This window comes from Prunus mume, linkage group LG2 (assembly GCF_029339155.1).
Source record: "Prunus mume cultivar Tortuosa linkage group LG2, ASM2933915v1, whole genome shotgun sequence".
NCBI classification, from domain to species: domain Eukaryota; kingdom Viridiplantae; phylum Streptophyta; class Magnoliopsida; order Rosales; family Rosaceae; genus Prunus; species Prunus mume.
Window position 1 is genome coordinate 15,985,420 of NC_142699.1, and position 20,927 is coordinate 16,006,346.

General features: G+C 37.4%; 1 protein-coding gene and 1 long non-coding RNA gene across 5 annotated transcripts; one reads left to right on the forward strand and one right to left on the reverse strand.

Annotated features, from left to right (window-relative positions):
* Positions 1-1,807: 1,807 nt before the first annotated feature.
* On the reverse strand, positions 1,808-15,100 carry LOC103321069 (uncharacterized). Of its 4 annotated transcripts, none has more exons than XM_008222824.3 (25): positions 14,753-15,100; positions 13,432-14,039; positions 13,215-13,339; positions 12,996-13,090; positions 12,661-12,876; positions 12,016-12,106; positions 10,918-10,969; positions 9,874-9,939; positions 9,019-9,173; positions 8,398-8,468; positions 8,090-8,284; positions 7,902-7,940; positions 6,906-7,013; positions 6,480-6,569; positions 6,247-6,322; positions 6,016-6,112; positions 5,867-5,936; positions 5,598-5,774; positions 5,400-5,522; positions 3,836-3,919; positions 3,451-3,635; positions 3,139-3,277; positions 3,010-3,069; positions 2,612-2,683; positions 1,808-2,312 (listed from the first exon to the last, which is right to left on the reverse strand). In XM_008222824.3, exons 2-25 carry the CDS (start codon positions 14,010-14,012, stop codon positions 2,205-2,207), a joined length of 3,075 nt encoding a protein of 1,024 aa, XP_008221046.2. In that variant the 5' UTR covers positions 14,013-14,039; positions 14,753-15,100; the 3' UTR covers positions 1,808-2,204. The 4 variants fall into 4 exon arrangements, with proteins under 4 accessions (XP_008221046.2, XP_008221047.2, XP_008221048.2 ...); XM_008222825.3 differs by having other exon boundaries at positions 13,432-14,034; positions 14,753-15,022; XM_008222826.3 differs by lacking the exon at positions 9,874-9,939.
* Positions 15,101-18,430: 3,330 nt separating this feature from the next.
* Positions 18,431-20,927, forward strand: LOC148919725 (uncharacterized). The gene is made up of 3 exons (XR_016124386.1): positions 18,431-20,066; positions 20,204-20,618; positions 20,886-20,927. It is a non-coding gene; the product is annotated as an uncharacterized LOC148919725 (long non-coding RNA).

Genomic DNA, 20,927 nt, shown 5'->3' on the forward strand with positions numbered 1-20,927 from the left:
ACTCATATATCATCAGGAAAACACATATATTCAAACTTAAAAACCAACAAATATGACAATTCCTTACTTTTCGACAGAATTGAAACCTCCTTCCTGTCCACGATGTCTTCACCCGACATGGATTCCTACACTGGTAGCTATAAAATATAATATCTTGTCGTCGCACCATTTTCCTTTGCCAAAATCCCAAAATCCAAAGCTATTTTGAACCCTATCGACAAATAACCCCTTTTAATCCCCCTCTTTGAGACAACACTCACCTCTTGCCACATCAGCACCACCACGTGTGTGAATTGACCCACTTTTCCTACCCCGCAAGCTCAGTTAACGGGTCAATGGGACGGCGTTGAACACGAGAGGGGCGGGAGGGAGTAATATTTAGACGGAATGTAGTCCGGGGCTATAAATTTAGCCTTCCAAAATATTAAATTTTTAAAGAATAGTGTAGGGTTAAAATTTTCTATTTCCACCATTTAAGGCTATATTTTAGGGCCTTTTATTTTTTATTATTTTGAAAAAACAGACTATGGTACAACACTCATATATTCCACTACTATGTACTTTTTTTTTTTTTGGGTCGGACACTACTATGTATTGTTTAATTAAACTACTATTTAGAGACAATATTCCACTATGCTATCTTTAGAGACTTTTATGAAAGCCTTGCAAAGAAGTTCATCTTCCACTCATGACCAATTTCGTTCATTTGAAGTTTGGGACATTTCTCAAACAATGTAAATAACAAAATAAGTAAAGAGAATAAATTTATAAAAAATGTGGAATGAAATGAGTGGGGAAATTTTTGAAGAAATTTTGAGATATTTATAAATATATTTTAGGTTTTTTAAATTAAAAAAAAATAATGATAATAAAGCCAACAAAGGCAATATTTTTTTTTTAAAAAAAAAACATGCATTTCAAAAGGTTCTGACCTCCCAACAGTCAGAACCAATTGTTTATTATTTTTTTAAAGGAATTTGTTATACATTAAAATGTAAAAAGAGCAAATAATAATAATAATAATAATAAAGTAACGTTTCAAATGGTTATGACCATTATATATTCTTTTAAAAACAAAACAAATTTACATACATTTAAAAATGTTAAAAGAAAAAAAAAACAAATGGCTAGCTGACGCCCACGCATGATATTTTCTCTTCTTAGAAAGTACATACGATATGTTCCACAAAAAATTTTGCATGAGCTATAACTGGGCTACAAGTAGCATGGTCAGAGGGCTAAATGACTAAATGTAACCCTTCAAATTTGGCAAAATTTTTTTTAGTGCATAACCGGAGATGAGTTTTGCATTATTTTAGGACTATATTTAGCCTATGGCCAAGGCTAGAGATTGCCTAAACTCCTTAATGTGACCAAGGCAAAGGAATGTTAAATAAAAGCAGTGTCCTTTGCTTTTCGCACAATTTTGTTTTTACAAGTTTAAGTTAGATTTGCACGATCAGCTGACGTTCAAGCCTACATAATATTTCGCCACGCCTAGTTGGGACCGTTAGATGGAACGACCAACAAGACACAGTCAATACGATAAAAGTTAAAACTCCACCAACCCCTGCCCCATCAGTTTTCGGAATACAAAGATCTTTAGTTTAAAAACTTCCACTCCGGCTCTTTCTCTATGTTTTTTTCCAAGAGCAGTGGTGAAAATATATTAAACTCAAACACACAACACAGATATTAAGGCTCAAACCTAGAACCTTGTCTGAAGGAGCAATTACTCCAAGAAAAACTACACTAGTGGTCCTTGCTTTATATATGTCTTTAAAATACCAAGAAGATGACACTCGGGTGGTCAAGGCAGTACTATATTCGTTGACATGACTATAAGCGTTACTAAAACAATAGTTCTGGTAATGGTGTTATTTTACAGGGAAAGGAAAATTGAGAAAAAATAAAAAAAAATTCTATAAAACTACAAGATAGTACAATATTTGTTGAGGCCTTCTCTCTCATCCGCTCAAAAAGGATGAAAAAAGAGGGCTTTCTTCCTAATGTTAACTAAGCCTCCAAAGTTGGGATTTTATCTTCTTTCGTTTTCCTCCAAGAATGCATAAAGAACGAAAAGCTTCCGCAGTTGGGGGCTTTTTTTCTTCTTCCTCCACGAATAGATAAAGAGAGAAGCCTGCAAGGTAGGCCTTTCTCTCTCTAAGAATATATAAGGAAAAATAACTTTTGTAAGATCGGTTTCAAAAACCAAATGGTGATTTTCTTCTGCTTCCGCCTTCTCCATATTGTTCATTCCATTTCCTTAGTTCGTTCATGCTTGAAGCATCATAGGAAATTGATGGCCCAACCTACATAATCAAATTACAAATAAACAACCGCCATATCAGTAATAATTAGTGCTTGTAATTAACAGAGATAAACATATTAAAAAACAAAAACACAAATGGGAAGTGGTATGTCCAGAAACGTGTCCACATCCATGGGGAAGATAAAGAGTATTTGTGTCCATCCTTGAGGCAAGGTATATTTTTCCCATGGTAATATGACAAACTTGTTGCTTAAACAGCCTCTTTGCGACCATTATGTCACAGGATAGTAAGTACTAAACAGAAAGGAATAACAAAATTATATAACTTAAGTTCTTTACCTTCGCTTTTGATTGAATAAAATCATCTAAATTAAGCGGCCTTAACGCTGGGGATACATCACTTCTGCTTTCCTGTACGATGAGTGACCAAACACCACCAAGTAGGGAAAGTGAAATTAATAAACATTTTTTCACGTAGCACATAAAGATGAAGTTGTGCAGCACAAGGCTGAAAACTCAGAAAATAACAGCTAAAACTTGTTAGATAAATTAGATCATATAAGCATAAAAAAAAAAAAACAAAAGAGATAACATCTCAAACACTCAAATGGAACCAACCAGAAATTGACATTATAAACCACAAAAATTCATATTAGATGTTTACCTATATTAGTAAGAACATCTTGGGCTACATGCCCCCAAACAGATATTGTAAGATAATCTCTAAAGGCATGTACCTTTTTTTCATCTTCTAAAAGTTCCTGGACAGGTCTATACGCAGCAGCAATGCAAAGGTTCTGAAAAACAATATTTTATGTGTGAGATATACCACAATGAAATTCCATGATTTACCATCAAAGTAATACCTTCAAATCGCTGCCAGAGTATCCCTCAGTTGCATGTGAAAGTTTCTCAAACTGGAAACCAGGTTCTAGATTCTCTTGAGCAAGAAATATTCTCAAAATCTTCATACGATTTTCAGCATCAGGTAAGTCAACATATATCCTACAAAGCAACCCAACATAACTTGGTAAAAATGTTTAAGCTTGAGTTTTTTTCTGTCAATATGAGCAGTACCTACTACCTAAAAAATTAGACAAACAATTGATAAAACCACCATAAACAATTGATAAAACCACCATAACCAATCTGGATAGCATACTTATAAATCAACACACCTTCTTGGTAAGCGACGAATGACAGCATCATCAAGGTCAAATGGCCGATTTGTAGCCCCCAGAATAAGAATTCTTTGACTGTCTTTAGACCTCAATCCATCCCAAGCTGCCATGAATTCGTTTCTCATTCTTCTAGTTGCCTCATGTTCAAAAGAACCACCACGAGCACCAAGCAAACTATCAACCTACAACATAAATTTATAACCAGATAGTCATAAATCCAGGGTAGTACCCATAACAATCATCAATGAAAACAACTCTTTTTCTACAGTATATAATGCTTTCAATCTCCATAAAATTTCTCAAATATATATTAGGAGGTTTCAGTAAACAAAAGGAACTAGTTTGTTGAACATCATTTTTTTCCTCGAAAAGAAAAACTCACCTCATCAACAAATATTATGACAGGAGCAAGCTTGCTGGCAAAGGAGAAGAGAGCCTTGGTCAGCTTTTCAGCATCTCCAAACCACTGTATTGAATTAATAAAAGTTACAAAGACATAAATATCTCCCAGATAAAAATCAACATAAAGCTCCTTATTTGTCTACGATTTCAAGCACAAAACCAAACTCAATTCTCTCTCTCAAAATTGATATTCAAATTCAAATATATCAAGTTCAAAGAAGTAGAATCTAATCCTGTGCATAATGAAAATTAAAAGTACTTACACCTTTTTTTTTTTTTTAGAAGAAACGAAATTTATTAAGCAAAAGAGCACGGAGGTGGATAAGGCTACCACCACCGAAGCAACAAAAACAAACACAGAGAGAAACAAAACAGCACCAAACCGTCCCAAACTAACAGGGAGGAACAAAACCAAAAAACCACAGAACAACACACCCCCCAACCCTCAGTTAACCGCAGCTGCCATATCCCTCATAATAGTGGAATAAGAGTAGACTTTAAAATCTTTTGTAACAGAAGCCCACAAAGCTGCCCAGTACTTATCTCTATCCCAAAGCTCACTCACTCCCACTCCCTCATAGTCTTCAAAAATTCTCCTATTACGCTCCATCCAAATGTTCCAGAATACAGAGTGGACCAAACAGCCCCATAAAGTTGAAGCGCGCTTCCCCGTTCCCCAAACCACAAAGTGAGCACAAAGGAAATCAGAGCACCCTTTCGGAATCACCCAAACAGTCCCTACCTCCCTCCACAAGAGCCCCCAAAGACTTAAGGAAAAAGGGCAATGTAAGAAAAGGTGGTCCACATTCTCCTCACAATGCTTGCACAATACACACCATTGAGGAGACAGATACACACATGGTCTCTTCCTTTGGACTAGATCCGAAGTGTTAACTTTCCCAAGCGCCATCAACCAAACAAAGACTTTGTCCTTTGGGGGAGACTTGGCCTTCCACACAAGAGAGAAAGGAGGAAAGGTGACAACCCTCCCCTTGTTGCGCAAAAAAGGACTGAAAGTACTAACACCTTATAATCCCAAACATAAGCCAATATTAACTAGATTTTTTAAGCGGATTCAGCTAACCTATAAGACACCCCCTGGAAAGAATACATTGAGTCCCACAAGCACATTATTGTGCATACTAGATCTCCCAGATTAAGAAGGATAACTTTAATCCAGATTTAAAACATTGAAACACAAAAGTAATCTAGAGGACGTAATCCAGGAATTATACTGTTTGCTTTGGGGTGTTTTTTCTTAGGTGGGGTGGGGTGGAAGAAACGTAAAGAGTGCAACTTAGTCGTGGACAAGTGCATACAAGATACACTATGAAGAAAATGCCTTAAAAAATAGATGAGGTTCACTAGCTTTTGCATCAGATAAGCGTGTAACAGTGAAAGTAACAGTCATACAGAGAAAACGTTTCACATATAATTAATCTTGACAAAGAATATCTATTTTCAAGCAAAAAACAATTAAGCTTGGTACTTAGTTCATGGAATTAAACGAACCAGTGGCAGATTTTAGATACTGGAAGGCATACCTTTGATGTTAGAGTAGAACCAGTTATACTGATAAAGTTCGCCCCAGCTTCTGTTGCAAGTGCCTTGGCAAGAAGGGTCTTCCCGGTTCCAGGAGGCCCAAAAAGTAATATTCCTTTGCAGGGCTGGCAAGGAAGTTTCACATGATCAGACACTTACTTAAGCATAGAAGAAACTATGAACAAGATTAAAATAAATACCCGCAACAAGTTTCCATGAGAGAAAAGCTCCGGTCTCCTCATTGGAAGAATGACAAGTTCATTCAGTGCTCTTTTCACATCCTCCAGAGCACCTATATCATCAAACCTAACACCAATTTCACCGGGAGGTACTACTGCTGAAACAAAGTTGCTCTCATATTCATCCTTCGCAAGGTTCTGCAAAAGTTTTCTATATGTTAAAGGTGAAACAATACACAAAAAACTCAAATTCTTATAACATTTGTCATACAAGGCAATTAAATGCATGCCTTCAAATTTTGAGAGGGCTTCCGAGACAAATTTTCTTGCTCCTTCAAACGTGAAATTGCTATTTCAAGGCTTTACAAAAATAACAAGAATGGTAAACGTCAGGGTTATTTTAAACTTGAACTCACTATATCACAGATGAAACATGTACCTTTTGCGAGGCAGATGCAATCTTTCGCCTTTAATGGAAGGAAGAAGGCAAGATGACAAGTAATGGTTTTTCGCCCAGCCGACTACTTTCTCAGCTTCTGGGAAAATAAACATAATAGAATTAACTATTAAGACATGGTCATTAAAAATTTTGTTTGAAATTCTGCAATATATAACACATTTCTGACATCAAAATATTGATATTGGTAAATTGGAACTCAGGGTTTCTTACTTCGCTTTGTCAAGATGACACCATCAGTATCTACTAGCAACAAGTCCGTGCACGATAGCTCATTTTCCTCAAGAACCTGCGATTCAAAAATAATCCAATAGGTCAAAGAGGTTCAAGGAACCCCACCCCCAAGACAACCCCAGAATCAGACTAGTAGCATGAATCAAAAGAACAATTTAAATGGCACAATACTTCACTGACCACTTGCAACAATTTCAGAACTAAAAAAATACCTCATGTAATTCATTTAAATTGCTCCTCGATATAACAATTCTCCCATCTTCTTCAATCTGTTTATTGAATGTTTGAAGTTCCTCTTCCTCCTGCAAAAGAAGACAAGGAGAGGAAAGGAAGAGAAGATGCATGGAAAAGAAATAAGTACTCGCACATGTATATCTATGATGTACCTATACACAGCTATCACAGCTCCAACTAATGTACCCATCGAGTTTAACACTTCTCAAGAGAAACTAGAATATTCATATTACACCCTGAGCACAGATATATCCATCTAGAAATACTGGAGGCAATCCAATCACTTTGAGCCCATCTTAAGTATCACAAATGTTAAGATAAAGCAAAAATTAATGCATGAAAGATCTGGAAGAAAAAAAACTCCCTAATCATAGATTTTGTATAGGAGGAAGTACAACATTTACCTTTGGGGGATATAAGCAGAAAACATTTGTGAATAGCTTATATATTTCATTGTCATCCGATCTCTTTGTTGCTTTAAGTCCCTCAGTAAGACGCTTAAGAGAGAGAGGCTGGAAACAGAAAATACATAATTTGTCAATTGAGAAAAAATGACAACACAATATTTGGATAAATATTGCCTAGAATCCATGAAACAAGTATGTTAATCTTGAACAATGAAAACCATATAGGAACCCCGAGAGCAGCAAAATGTTTTTGGCTAGCCAAGGAGAAGAAAAATAGTAATGATGGTTCATTCCAGTATCATGAAAGTATCAAAATTGAAATTTGAAGAACTAGATGAGCAAACCATCATTTTTGAGATAACGCTGCTCTATATCTAGAAGGAAATTTCATCAATGCTTAAGAACCATGTCTTGAGAACAAGAAAGAGAAGGATCGGCTATAGATAACCACAAATGTCTAAAATACAGGTTTCTATCTATAAGAAGAACTGGTAATGCAAGCAGCTACAAGATTTACGAGATAAGTATACTCATGTTGACGAAATAACTATACTTGTTGCTTTAAAGGGTAATTGGTCTGTTTGTTCAATTTACAGCTCTTACAAATCCCTTTTTGACATTTCATGAGTGGGTAACTTGGAATAACCAATGGCACTAGAAAGACCATCTAGTATTCAGTTGGAAACTGTTTTGGAACGCATGCCAAAACAAGAATGTGAGACTACTAAGTCACACGAGTAAAAGCTTGCATTCTATCAGGTGCTGTACAACAAGAAGTTCAATACAGCTTAGCCATAAGAGCAAAATTTGAAGAAAAACGAAACATAAAAAAAGTTGGTGCCTTATTTATTGTCAATCAAGACATGTTGCCTGGGGCCATTATAAGCTCGTGTGTGCTACTAGAGACAAAAGAACAGTCAAGTTTAAACAATGGAAAACTCACAATAATGCATGTGTCAAAGTTCATTTTACTCCTAGAGAATAGAGGATTACCAGCTTTGCAAGGCGCCCAAAATTTGGAAGTATCATCGTCTATTACACAATATTTGTACAGGAAAATAGAAGGAAAAGTGTTAGCCATAAATTTTAAATAGCTGTGAGAAAGTTAGCCACAAATCATAAACATGTAAGGACAAAACCGGATGTATCGGTATCCCACGAAAATAATCTTTAACACTTACAAATTTCTCTTTCTCCTTTGACCCGGATTCAATTTTGTTCTGCCCACAAATCAAAACAACAGGACCTGATAACCCGTCAAAAATTTCTTGCACCTTAGAGACAAAATCCTTACGATCCGACTTGGGAACTGCTCTAGACAGCCATTGAGAAGAGTCTGGAAAATAGACAATAAGAGGTTGCTTGGCATGCAATACCTGCAAGCAATGAAAATTCAGATACTGTTTATAGATGAAAAACTTCACGCATGAGAACACAATGTCATGGGTTTCCTTTGTTATTTCTTATCTTTTCGCATTGTGTACCATACCTCACTTAAGGCCTCCATTGCAATATAACAATCCTCAGTCTGAGTGTCAGGAACATGCTCAATGTCCTTAGCTGTATGTAAGAGAAACTTGTCAGTATGTCATTGGAAGAATCAGTACGAGAATTTCCATCAACATCTTATATGCTACATCATGCTAAAACCAAACCTAGTTAAGCCTTTTCTCTCAATGTCATTATCTGAGGTATCCTGATTATAATATTACCGGGATTTATTATCACTGATGAAACTCACGAGCAAACAATATGGTTCAAGAACACAAAACAGAAGATGATAATACCAACAGCACGAGTTTGGGTATTAACATTATGCAAGCCTAAAATAATAAGCATTGAGCAATGAGGCCCCTCACATGTGTTAAATTGATTTACATTAGCCAACAAGGTAATGATGTCATATATTGATATTATAAAAGAAAAACAAATAAAGTCATAGACCATATGCATTATTAGATAAAACTGGTAGACATCATGCTATTATCAGTTGGCAAATTATGAAACCACTACTCTGTTTTCTGCTCACAACATTCACTTGTCTGTAAAAATTTAGGACATGTGTCAACAGAAGATGAAGAAAACTCAAAAGATCCAGAGTAAATTGTACCAAGTATCCAATAAACTGGTGGATTTGCAGGCTGCTCTCCTTCTTTCTCCTCTTTATCCACTTCACTTCCTGTCTTCTCTTTAACATCCAAAAGAACAGCAACTCGATCTCCACTCATCTCATATACCTCCCCACATTGACCCTTCGGTAAAGGCCTGCACAGATGTCAAATTCATCAGAAGGAGTAAGAAGATTTCAGAATTATGGATATGCAAAGAAATCAACTGCATATTTATTAATGAACAATAATACTGAAACCACTGCATACTCAGAATTTTCTAATAGCATAACAGAAATGATACAGCAATGACAGAGACTGCATGAAAAAAAGAGTTGATAAAACCTCAATTTTTCTTTCTTTGAAAAACTAGATAGACTTCAATTCAACCTAAAATGAATCATCTCCGACTGTACTCGTGATGTACATGGTCTTGGATGAGTGCCTCCAATTCAGGGCAGAGCCAAAACTAATGACATCACTACTACAATTCAATTTAAAGGCTGACATACCCTTTATGCACAAGTTGGCAACTTATTTCTAGCAATGCACTCACATACCCTCTATAAGGAGTCAAAATAATTAACCTAAAATCAAGGTTGCGAGCCACTAACATCTTTTTGAAGTATTTAAAATGAATAAGCCTGTTTACTGAACGGAGAGATAATGGATCATGGAGAGATAATGGATCATGGATATAGACTATAGAGTATGGAAGAAAAAGGGTTGAACTAAGGTCCTAAGAAGGATAATGCTACACCAAAAAAACAAAAGAATTTTGAGAAAAGCAAAAGCAGGACATCTAATAATGTGCTACTGTATTCCTCCCCCTACACATTGGCGACTTACCAACCCACCTGCCACGGAAAATGGTATAAGCATTCCTTGGACCATCAGATGTTGATATCTTCCCCAATAGGACCCTGTATTGCATTATATATGTCAATGTCAGGTGAGGGCGAAGTCAGAGTTCATGTGGGGATGAGATCATCCTAAAGGGCTCTGAAAGACAGACCATAGATATCATATTCCGGGCAGCATGCGTATAAGTGTTCAATATACAAGACCTAAGAAGTCAGTGGTTCAACACTGTCTTATCTACAGATTCTGGCTAAAAATCCCAATAGGACCCTGTATTGCATTATTTACAAACTGCTGGGAACCTAACTCAAAAATATGCAAGCTCATTAAAAGCCCCAGAGAAACAGAACTGAAAACAAGAAGTTCTTTTAGAAAGTTGACAAAGTAGCATCAAAGACTTATACGAACAAGAATCCTTTTAAAGCTCACGACTGGACCCCAGTTTTATCCTTCTAAGCTAATGAACCAATCTCAATTATGCACAAAATATCCATGCCTAAAAGACATTATGCACTGCCAGAAGCCCAGGAAGCGCCTCATCTAAAAATAGGGTGCTAAGTTGTTTCATGAACCTGGTGCCTAATCAAGTTGTATATAATATCTGCTACACCAAAAATATCATCAATAAGCTACACCACCCTATCTTAAGGTTTAGTCACACATAAATGGCCCCCTCTTCCCCAATTTGAGAAGTTACACTAGCCTCCTTTGTCAGAATGGAGGTACAATTTTCAATTTTAACTAGGTACAACATATTACTTGAGCACGTTTTCAACAAAAAAAAATTTGTATTCCATAAGTTTCATTATCCAAAAGATTGGAGAGAAAGTCACATTCATGAGCTTCAAAATACACTTTCAATTTTTTATGAAAAAGAAATACATTTTAGATTCATGCGTTGTAAATATTTGAAAATCATGTTCCTTTTTTTCAGAGCAACAAAAACAAATGCATTATATACTGCAGAAAACAAATCAAGAATATTCTGAAAATCTATGAACACAAAATTAAGCACACAAATGAAAGAAATAATTCATGACCTGTTATCAGCTTCAACATGTAAAGAAGGCCCAATGTACTTCACTCGATCACCTGAAAAAGATGAAGCAATAGACTTACGAGATATTTAGTCATATACCCATTCTTAGCACTAAACTAACTAAACCCTACACTATTTAATTTCTATAAACAAACCCGAAAAATGACAACTGGCCCTATTGAATTTAATTTTGACTATTGAGTGTTTTGGGCTTTTTTATGAGGTTTTTGGGTTGGGTTTGTTTTAAGAAATCAATGGCAGTTTTGTAATTTTAAAGAAGTAAAAAGCCTTTTTGTTATGTTGTAAATGGGCTTTGGGTGTGTCTAAAGTCCATTTCATATAGGGTTTTTTTATAATTTGGGCTCCTATATTGGGTATAATAGTGAATCTCCCTAAACTTATTGATAAGAAAGGTTTCCCAATAAAGAATGGCAACAAAATATAATATTTTCCATTATGCTGTAGAAAGATAAACTACTGCAATCAACGGCCACCACACTGCCTCAACTACACTGCCAACACAAAATCTACACTACCCGCACATGAACATATTAACTTCCAAACCTACTGCCATCAAAAGTGTTACTACACCTACTTTGACCATGCTTCTAAAGGATAGAATAGGAGCCAGAGATTCTAACAAAATGTGTCACTTGAAAAATACCATCAAGAGCAGAAATGAACAGTTTCCATACCAAAAGAGAAAACAGCAGAACCTATATATTAATAAAATAAACAAGTAAAGCACAACTGACTAAATAGAAAGTATCCAGAAGAAAGGATTTTGTAATTGGTTTCACTTGTAATTTGGAAAGTTATGAGCACCAAAAATGCAGAGAGTTGCGTTGTTACTTCAATTTTCCCAGTGGGGACCCAAAGACATTTAAAATTGATAACCAAAATAACTAATTCACAAAGAATAACCTTTCTCACCCAAAATGTCGTAGCAGAATAAGAGAAAAAGAATTATACAGAAGAACACTAAAGCACACATAATAAGAGAACAAGAAATATAAAATCTTATCAATTGAGGAAAACACACATCAAAAACATATAAAATTTGCAATATAGACAAAAGGTATGAATCCAAATATGGAACCTTTCTTTAGTGGTCGTTTGGATTTATCAGAAGTCTCAGCAGCTTCTGATTTTGAGGATTCAGATGAACCCTCAGATTCTCCAGATACCATCTGCCACATATGAACCACAGATCATACATCACAGGTTATGAAAAGTATATGTAAGTGCACCATGGCTAGCATACGTAAATCGTTAAGAGCATTTTTCCTTTTTTTCTTCTAAAACATGCCTCATATTCCAGAAGTTGTACTTAACTTTTAAAACCATCAATCTCAATATAATTAACAAGAAATCCTTTCCAAATAATTGCAGGTTACAAGTCAAATATTCATTTTTCTATTGAACAAAAAAAAAAAAAAAACCAAAAGTATAACAAAGATGAGCCAGATTTGATATTCCAACACCCTGCATACCCACTGTGAACTCATTGGGTATTCCTCTTAATTTTCTTGTACTAGTAACTACATGAACTCCAGTCCCTATGTCAATGATATATCCATATAAAATCAGGTCATTCAGCTATTTCATATTAAAGATGTACAAGAAATGCTTTTTATTTCCTATTGACGTCAATAAGACCACTACTTGACTTTATGAATCACCGTAATATGATTAGGGTAGAACGAATAAGAATACAAAAACCCTGATGCTTCAAAAACCATACCTTTGCAAAGTCTTCAATAGGAACAAGCTTCTTGAGTGCTGCTTCAGCTCTTGCATGCGCATCATCTTCATCTTTATCACTACAATCTGATTTTGCCTCGTTACTACTAGTCCAATCTTCTTCATGATTCACATCATCCTCAATCTCTGAATCTGAAGTACTCTCCTCCACATCATCATCCGATTCAGACTCTGATTGGCAATCATCACCAAAATCCTGCCCCAAAATTTAACAGAAACTAACTAGTACAAAATCTTACTGTGTGAGTACTAAGAAAAAGAGGGGGGGGCGGCGGGGGGTGGGAGGGATACACATTCAATTTCTTTCAAACTTACATAGGGAGCAAGAACACTGCTGTCAAGCACCAGTAGGGGAACTTGGAGATCTTGTGCAAGAGCTCTAACTAATCTCTCACGGTAAAGTTCAGTGCCTGCAGATGACACACGGTAAGTTGATTATTTTCTATGAAACAAATTTAACTACAAATTATTAGTCACTTAGGAAAAATTGAAATGCACATGGTAATAATTTGATTTGTGGGACTTGTGACCAACCTGGAGAACTCTGAAGCAGTATTCTCCCACTTGAAGATGTCAAACGAGAACCATAAGTGGAAGTGAAATTTTTATGTTTCAAATGGGCAGCAGCACATTCCACCAAAAGGTTTTTCGTAGGTTCACTATAATAAAAATAACATGTTTAAATCTTCTCATAAGTAATGAGCAACAGATAAGAAAGGAACAACACCAAACACTAATGAGAAGCAATTACTGAATGTAGTAAGGAAATGTATCCCATGAGACAGTTATCTTCTCCCACGGAACAATCCTCCTCGAAAACTCATTTTTGAACTTCTCTCGTCTAGTCAAAAACGGTGACTCTTTCTTTTTACTCTCATTGGTAAGCTTTTGACTGTTAAGCCATTCCTTTTGATCTTGTTCCCCAAGTAGAGCATGTGCATCGAAATGCCTCACATCTTCCCTAGCCTTTTCTTGTGAAGTCTTTCCTTTATCGACATCAGCATCACTTTTCACTGGTACTCGATTATTCTCGCTTGCATTTCTTCCATCCCCTTCAGAACTGTAGGCACGTAACTGACTACCCTTGAAACATGTATTAGACCTCACAAGCAAACCAGTGCAACTATAACCAGGAACAACACTCCGCAGCGAAAATGAATCTATGAGACAGCTTCTAATAAAACTACCATGCGAACCATGGTTTCCAGAAACTGTTTTATGAACCAAAGATTGAGAAGAACCTTGATCAATGTAGTTTGGTCTTATCGAATATTTGGACAGTTGAAGCACCCATCTCTGATTTCTACACTTTATTCTCCTTGCATTCATCATCACTTCCTATTTCCAAATCTTCCTGTGCTGCAAAGCATGCTCCGATCAGTACACAGTTGATTCTAGATTAGTGTTTGAATCAAAATAAAGATATGTGTAGCGTAAGGACCAAACGCATTGCATATACTTTCTGCTTTTAGTTCCTGGTTTATAAGCCTTTTTCTTTAATACAATAGGATATCCAAACATTGTTGCATAATTTTAAATATTCTTTCTAGATTTGTTTTCATGGTTCATTATTTTCAACACAAAACACCGAAAAGCTTTTATGGACAGGAAGAAATATTCTATTCAGAAATTCATTTAAATCATGCCTCAGACAGAATTTCAACATTATAAATGATTTAGAAAATTTTCCAACGGATATGTATTCGTTCCTTGATGGATCACCTAATAAATATTCTTTCTGATCAATGGTTTTCCGGTAAACATGCCATGCGTGCATTTCACAAACAAGAATTTGTTAGGCTTAGACCGTTGTAAGCACTGAAGAAAAAACAAAAGGCAAGCATCTACGTATGCTTTCATGATAAGTAACTAAAAGAAACCAAAAGTTCCAAACTTGGGAATCCCCGCATTATGTTCCTCTCCTTTCTTAGCAACCAAACAGAAGTGAGGAAACATTATTCGTCAATACGTAACAAAAAGAACAGGAAGAGAAAAACATAATTAAGTAAAAAGTTCGACACATTCAAATCCATTTGAGATAACAAGTGTGTTCGTGAGAGCTAGAGAGGTACCTTATTTTGATGGTTTCTTTAAACCCTAGATTGGTCCGTGGCCATGAAAAAGAGAGAGGGAAAAGAAAGAGAGACAGAGGCGGTAAAAGGGGAAGCGAAAGATGGTCCTAGACGACCATTTTAATGGAAAAGGAGAAAGAAAGGGTGAGATAAGATCTAGGTCCTTCCTTCTCACTTATCTGGGCTCCGAAACCGCAAAGGGAGGGAGTGCGTGCCACTGCCCGCGAGTTCGATGAGTTTTAGCTCTTCAATTTTGGTGCGCCATGTCCTTGTTCCATTCCATCCATCCATCCCATCCATCTCTAGGTTTGGGTTTTTTTTTTTGTTGAGAAAATTTAGGTTTGATTTAATTTAGGTATGATGAGGCCCGGGTTTTATATGGGTTGGAGTTATTATTGATCACTTCATGGCCCAACGTTTGGTTTGTAACGTGTTCCAGCCCAAGCTCAAGACTTGGATTGTGGTGGTGGAGCCCGTCAGGCAGCTGTTTTTTTAATTAAGAAGAGGGGGCAGAGGTCACTTGTTGGCTGACCATTATAAAGATGCCACGTGGCATAAATTTTGAGTATAAAAAACACTGGGCAGCATTTCTGCTACACTCCTACAAGTATAATGAAAAATTTTGCTGGCCGAATGAGACTGATCAATTCGGTTACATTGTGTAATAAGAGTATCTATAACCGTACTCCCTTTTTTTTAGGAATTTACTATTATACTTAATATAGGAGTCCAAATTATTTTAAAAAAAACTCATATGAAATGGACTTTAAAAACACACCCAAATCCCATTTACAATATGTAGGGCTTTTTCTTCCTACTACTGACTGCCGTAAAGGGCAAAATGGAAGAAATTGCCCCTTGAGCCTGAGTTCGAAAATTAAGCCCCAAAATACCTTGAAAATGCAGTAGAGCCTTAGGAAGTATTTTGGTTATCTTCACCAACGAGAATAATGGTAACTTGCAGATAGTTTTGGCATGCTTACAGATAGTGTTTTCAGCTCAGCATGAGTGGCATGTGGCATGGGAGCAAAATCAACATGGGTTTAGCACTAAGAGAGAAATTAGGCTTGGTTTATGAGAAAAGAAAGTGTTTAAGTAAGGAATGAGGTGTTTTATGAGGAATTCGACTAGGGAAAGAGGAAAAGAAAGGCAGAGTTCTTCTGGCAACTGCCAGAAAAACAAATTGGAGAAGAAGATGAACAGTGCACGAGTCTGAGTTTTGCAAGATAGAGAGAAAAGCTTGCTCTCTGCAGGTTGTGAGTTGTTTTTGTTGGGTAGGGGAAGGCTCAATTTATAGCTGCCGGAAATCACCATTTTTCAAGAAACCCTAGCTTCTACTTACTTTGGCTAAGCTTTTCTTCCTTTCTCCTCCCCTTCTCTGACCTCCCTTCTTGGCAAAGATTGCTTCATGTCTATTTTCATGAATTCAGGGGATTTGGGGGCTCAACATCCTCCTTTCCCTTGTTGCATGGGAGCTTCCACTCTTGGTTTGCTGTTTTTTCTTCTTTCCTTTCCTCTTCCTTGGCTGAATCTGATGAAGGAAAAGAAGTGAAAATATATGCTGGTCCAAGGGGTGCTTTTGACAGGGTGCAGGCCAGCATTCCTTAGTTCTTTGGCGTCTCGGCTTGGAACTTGCTCCCAGCAGCTTTGCTTGATGAGTCTGCCAACCTCCTCCTTCACGTGTTCTCTGTTTTTCAAAAGAGCTGAAGCTCTTGTGGGCTATTTTGGGTTTTTCTAAGGGTCAAGATGGCTTTCTAAGCAAATGGGCTTTTTGTGAAACATTGGGCCTCTTGATTGGGGTTATTTTTTTGGTTGGGTTATTTCTTGGTTAGGTTATTTTGCTTGGGCCTTTGGGCTGCTTTTCTATCTTGTGCTTACCCATATGTTTGGGCCTAAGAAATGGGCTTGAGTCTCGAGGCTCCCAAGCAACCCGAGACTTTCCATTTCTCGGTCCATCAATGGGTCTCATGTTGATTTATCACCATCCATGCCACAACCCACTCAAGCAAGCCCCGGGTTTTTTGAGTGGCTTGGGCCCACCTAGGCTTGTGGCGTGATTAGGTGCGGAATGATAATTCCTTGCTTAGCGTGGCGTGTCGTTTGGCGTGGCATGTGTGCAAGCGCATATGATGAACTTTCGCATGTCCAAATCGGGTTTCTTCTTGGTAAAGCATCGCATTGGGCCGAGAATTTATTTGGGCCGAACCGTGAATATTTTAGGCCTCAACATTAGCCCCCTTGATTATTGGGGCCATGAATGTGTATTGAAATGGTCCGAATAATCAATTTTCAGCCCAAAATAAATTACCGTGGCATGGCATGACATGGGTTTAGGAGCAACTCAAGGATAACAGGTTAAGAGTCTCTGAAATTACAGCCAGGTCTTTTCCGGGAAGGTTGGAGGGGTCACAATGGTCCCGCTTAAAACCTAATCCTTCTTAAACACCGAGGGTGTTGCCTTGAAGAACTTTCCTAGACACTGTAATTTTGGAGGTCACTTACTAGAGTTACCAAGAGTTGACCTATTTGGTGGCATGATATATAAGAAAATGCTTGGTGGATTAGCTCAAAATAACTACTTAGCTTGCATGATTTATTTGCTTGAGTGACTAGAGAGGCTTGATTTTGCATGATTGTGGGTTGCAAGAGTTGCATTGACTTGGTATTGGCATGTATGCTTGATGTCGGCATGTATGCTTGGTATTTGGCCTGATGCTTGGCATTGGCGTGTATACTTGATTTTGGCTTGTATGCTTAGATGCTTGGCATTGGCGTGTATGCTTGATTTTGGCTTGTATGCTTGGATGCTTGGCATTGGCATGTACGCTTGATTTTGGCTTTGTATGCTTGGGTGCTTGGTTTTGGCTAAGGTAGCATGATTTAATATGGCTTTTGGGACATTTAGCATGGTGGATGTCATTTGACAGTAGCCGGACGTGCTAGTGGATGGTAGGGATCCAATCTTAGAGTTGCGGATGCAATAAGCTTGGATTCACCATTGTGTTTGAGTCTACAGCACCATCCTCCGAACACTTTGAATTTAGCGGACAAAACTTCTATGAAGGTGATATCGTGCGACATGATGGCTAGATATTGGAAGAATGCTTGAAATAGGGCATGCTCTGGAAGGACGTTTGAAATAAGGCAAGTGCTGGAAGAATGTTTGAAATAGGGCATGTGCTGGAAGAATATTTGAAATAGGGCATGTGCTGGAAGGATATTTGAAATATGACAAGTGCTATAAATAGGGCATGTGCTGGAAGGATATTTGAAATATAACAAGTGCTGGAAGGATATTTGAAATAGGGCATGTGCTGGTAGAATGTTTGAAATAGGGCATGTACTGGAAGAATATTTGAAATAGGGCATGTGCTGAAAAGGTGTTTGAAATAGGGCAAGTGCTGGAAAGGTATTTGAAACATGACAAGTGCTGGAAAAAACGTGACTTGGCTTGGCATGATTAGTTTGGACTTGCTATGAGGATGTGGATAATCTAATGGTTAGGTTGAATCAAGATGTAGCTTGGCGTGATGAACTTGGGGTATCCCTTCATTGCAATGGTGACAATTTGGCATGATATGGTGATAGCATGGCTTCTTCTCTGTGCTTCCAGCAACTAGAACTGCAAGTTCCAATTTTTATGATGACTGTGTGGCCTGAAAAGCTTGATCTTGTGATATTTGGTTTGGTTTGCTTGAAATGATTGCATCAAGTTAAATGCTTGAGTTGCATGATTTGTGTGGATTGATTCACAAATGCTTGTATTGATGCATGGTGGGTTGAAGAAGAGATGAGGGCTTGAGAGCACATAAGAGAGTTGGGCGCGTTATCCTCTTTACTGGCGTGGGCAAAATTGTGTTGCCCCTTCCTTTTGAATTTTTTATTTGCAAGTAGCTGCTCTCTTTTCCTTTCATTTGGCATGGCATGCTTTATTTTCTCATTCTCCTCTTTCTTCTTCTTCAATACTCCAAACCCGTGGGTATTGTGCATCAGTACATAAGTCATATTTCAGAAACCCGGATCAGAAAACTTCCTTGATCAAAGTTGTTCATTGCTTGAGTACTATAGCCAGTAAAATTTGCAGAATTTTTTGAATTTTTCTGATACCTCAAAGCTGGTTTGCAACTTCTGCATTCATCCATGGCTTGTGAGTGTTTGCAGATTTTTCTTCTGCATGTGTCTTTAACTTATGATGCTCGTATGATTGCGCTTGCTTCACAAATTTTGCTTGAAATTATGTTGTTTATAACATATCCAAAATTGAGGATCATCCACCCATTCTAGTGCTCTCTGCCTCCATTTTTCTAAAGCATGTTCATGAGTTGATGTTGATGCCTTTGTTGCATGCTTGTCTTCTATGCTTGAATGCTTGAGTTCCTCTGTATTTCCCAGAATTTGTGAACTAGAAATCGAATTCTAAGGTTAAGCTTTTGATTTAGGATTCTAGCTTGGTGATAAACAAGAGTTATACAAGCTCACTTGGGTATGCATGCCAAGTGTTTGTCAAAATATCTCAAAGTAGCTTGCTGGCAGTTTTTTGAACTTTTGAAATGTTTCTTTTCGAATCTGAGTTGGAGCTTTTGAGATAGAAAAATGGACTTCTCAATGGTTATGTTGGAATTGGTCTTGCATCACTTGAAGAAAAAAAATGAATTTTGGTGGAATTTCAAAGTAAGGGTTAAGGTGCTGGAGCTGTACAGTTTCTGCTGCATGGGCTGTTTTAGAAATCTGTTTGACATGCTTCCCTAGCTCGAAATGCAACGAAATTTTGGGAAAATGAAGCTTGATATGTCTAGTTCTAATCTGGAAAGTCTGAGATTTGTTGGTTGTAAGCTTGTTTTATAGTGATTTTCTAAAGGTGGGATATTCTAGCTAGGATGGTTGGAAAGCTTGTGTATAAGTTTTGATTGGCATGTTGCTTTTGCTTGGGAATTTAGCATGTCTTTTTTGTTGGCATTGAGTGCCGATCTGAGTATTGTTAGAGCATGTTCTTGAGCAATATTGTCGTGAGAGCATGAAGTGGAATGGTATTGTTGTAAGAGCATGAATTCTTCAATTTGCTTTGAGATGCCCGAATTGCTTGAAATGCTCGAATGAAATGAAATTTCTTAGCATGTGAATTGGTATCACACCTTGTGAATTTTGTCAAATGCTTGATAGATGAGTTTGCTTGCACTTTGAGAAAATTATGCTTCCGGCCCATCCGTTTGTGTATGAGTACCTTTCCGGCGTCTGATTTTGGCTAACATATTCTCTTGTTTTAGAAGCTTGAAAGCATGATAAAGCATGAGAAGTCTAATTTGATAGCATGAAAGTGAGTCTTGGTCTCTTGCAACTTGTCTTTGGAAAACATTATGCTTTAATAGCGATTCTACTTCCGGCACCCCCTTTCTGTTTACTAGTTCCCTTAGGCACCCGATCCGCCAACGTACTCCCTTATTTCTTTTTCAGGCTTGATTGAGAGGTTCCAAAGCATAAGGCATGCCATCTTCTTACTGATTTGCTGGGATCTTGATAGAATAAAGGTGAGTTTTTCATCTTGAGTTGCAATATGAAGGCTTATGAAAGATTCGAATTGCTTGACCGGAGGGACTTTGGATGAGAAAGAGAACAAGCTAGTTCTGGAGGCTGTTTTGAGTTTTCTTCCAAAGATGTGATGAGTTTGTTGAACTGTTGCTGTGGGATAAATTTTACTAGCCTGATGTTTGAAATAGGACAGGGGCTAAGAAGATTTGAAATAAGGCAAGTGCACACGTCTTAGGCATGGGTGGGGCAGGTGCTGAAACCTTGACGTTTCTGCTGTTGGAACCTTCAAATCCTCCAGCCTTCTAACTTGGATATTTGGGGCTTCTGCTTTAATCTTTTGGTAAGTAACTCCGCCAATTTGAATATTCCAGGAATAAGCATAGACTGGTGCATGGCCTAGGTTTACTGCCCTTGTGAACATATGCTTGATTAATTGTAGACTTTGTTCTCGTTGCGAGAAGTAAGAATGCATGTCTTGCAATGCATGATTTTTGTTCCGAAAGAGAATTTGCTTGTCATGCTTATTGACTCACAGGATGAGAACTTTGCTTGTCACGAACTTGGGTCAGAAATTGCATATTTGTTTGAACTCCTTCTTTTCTTTTAGATCAAGAGCATCTCACAAGGGGCAGAGGATACGCTTCTTCCC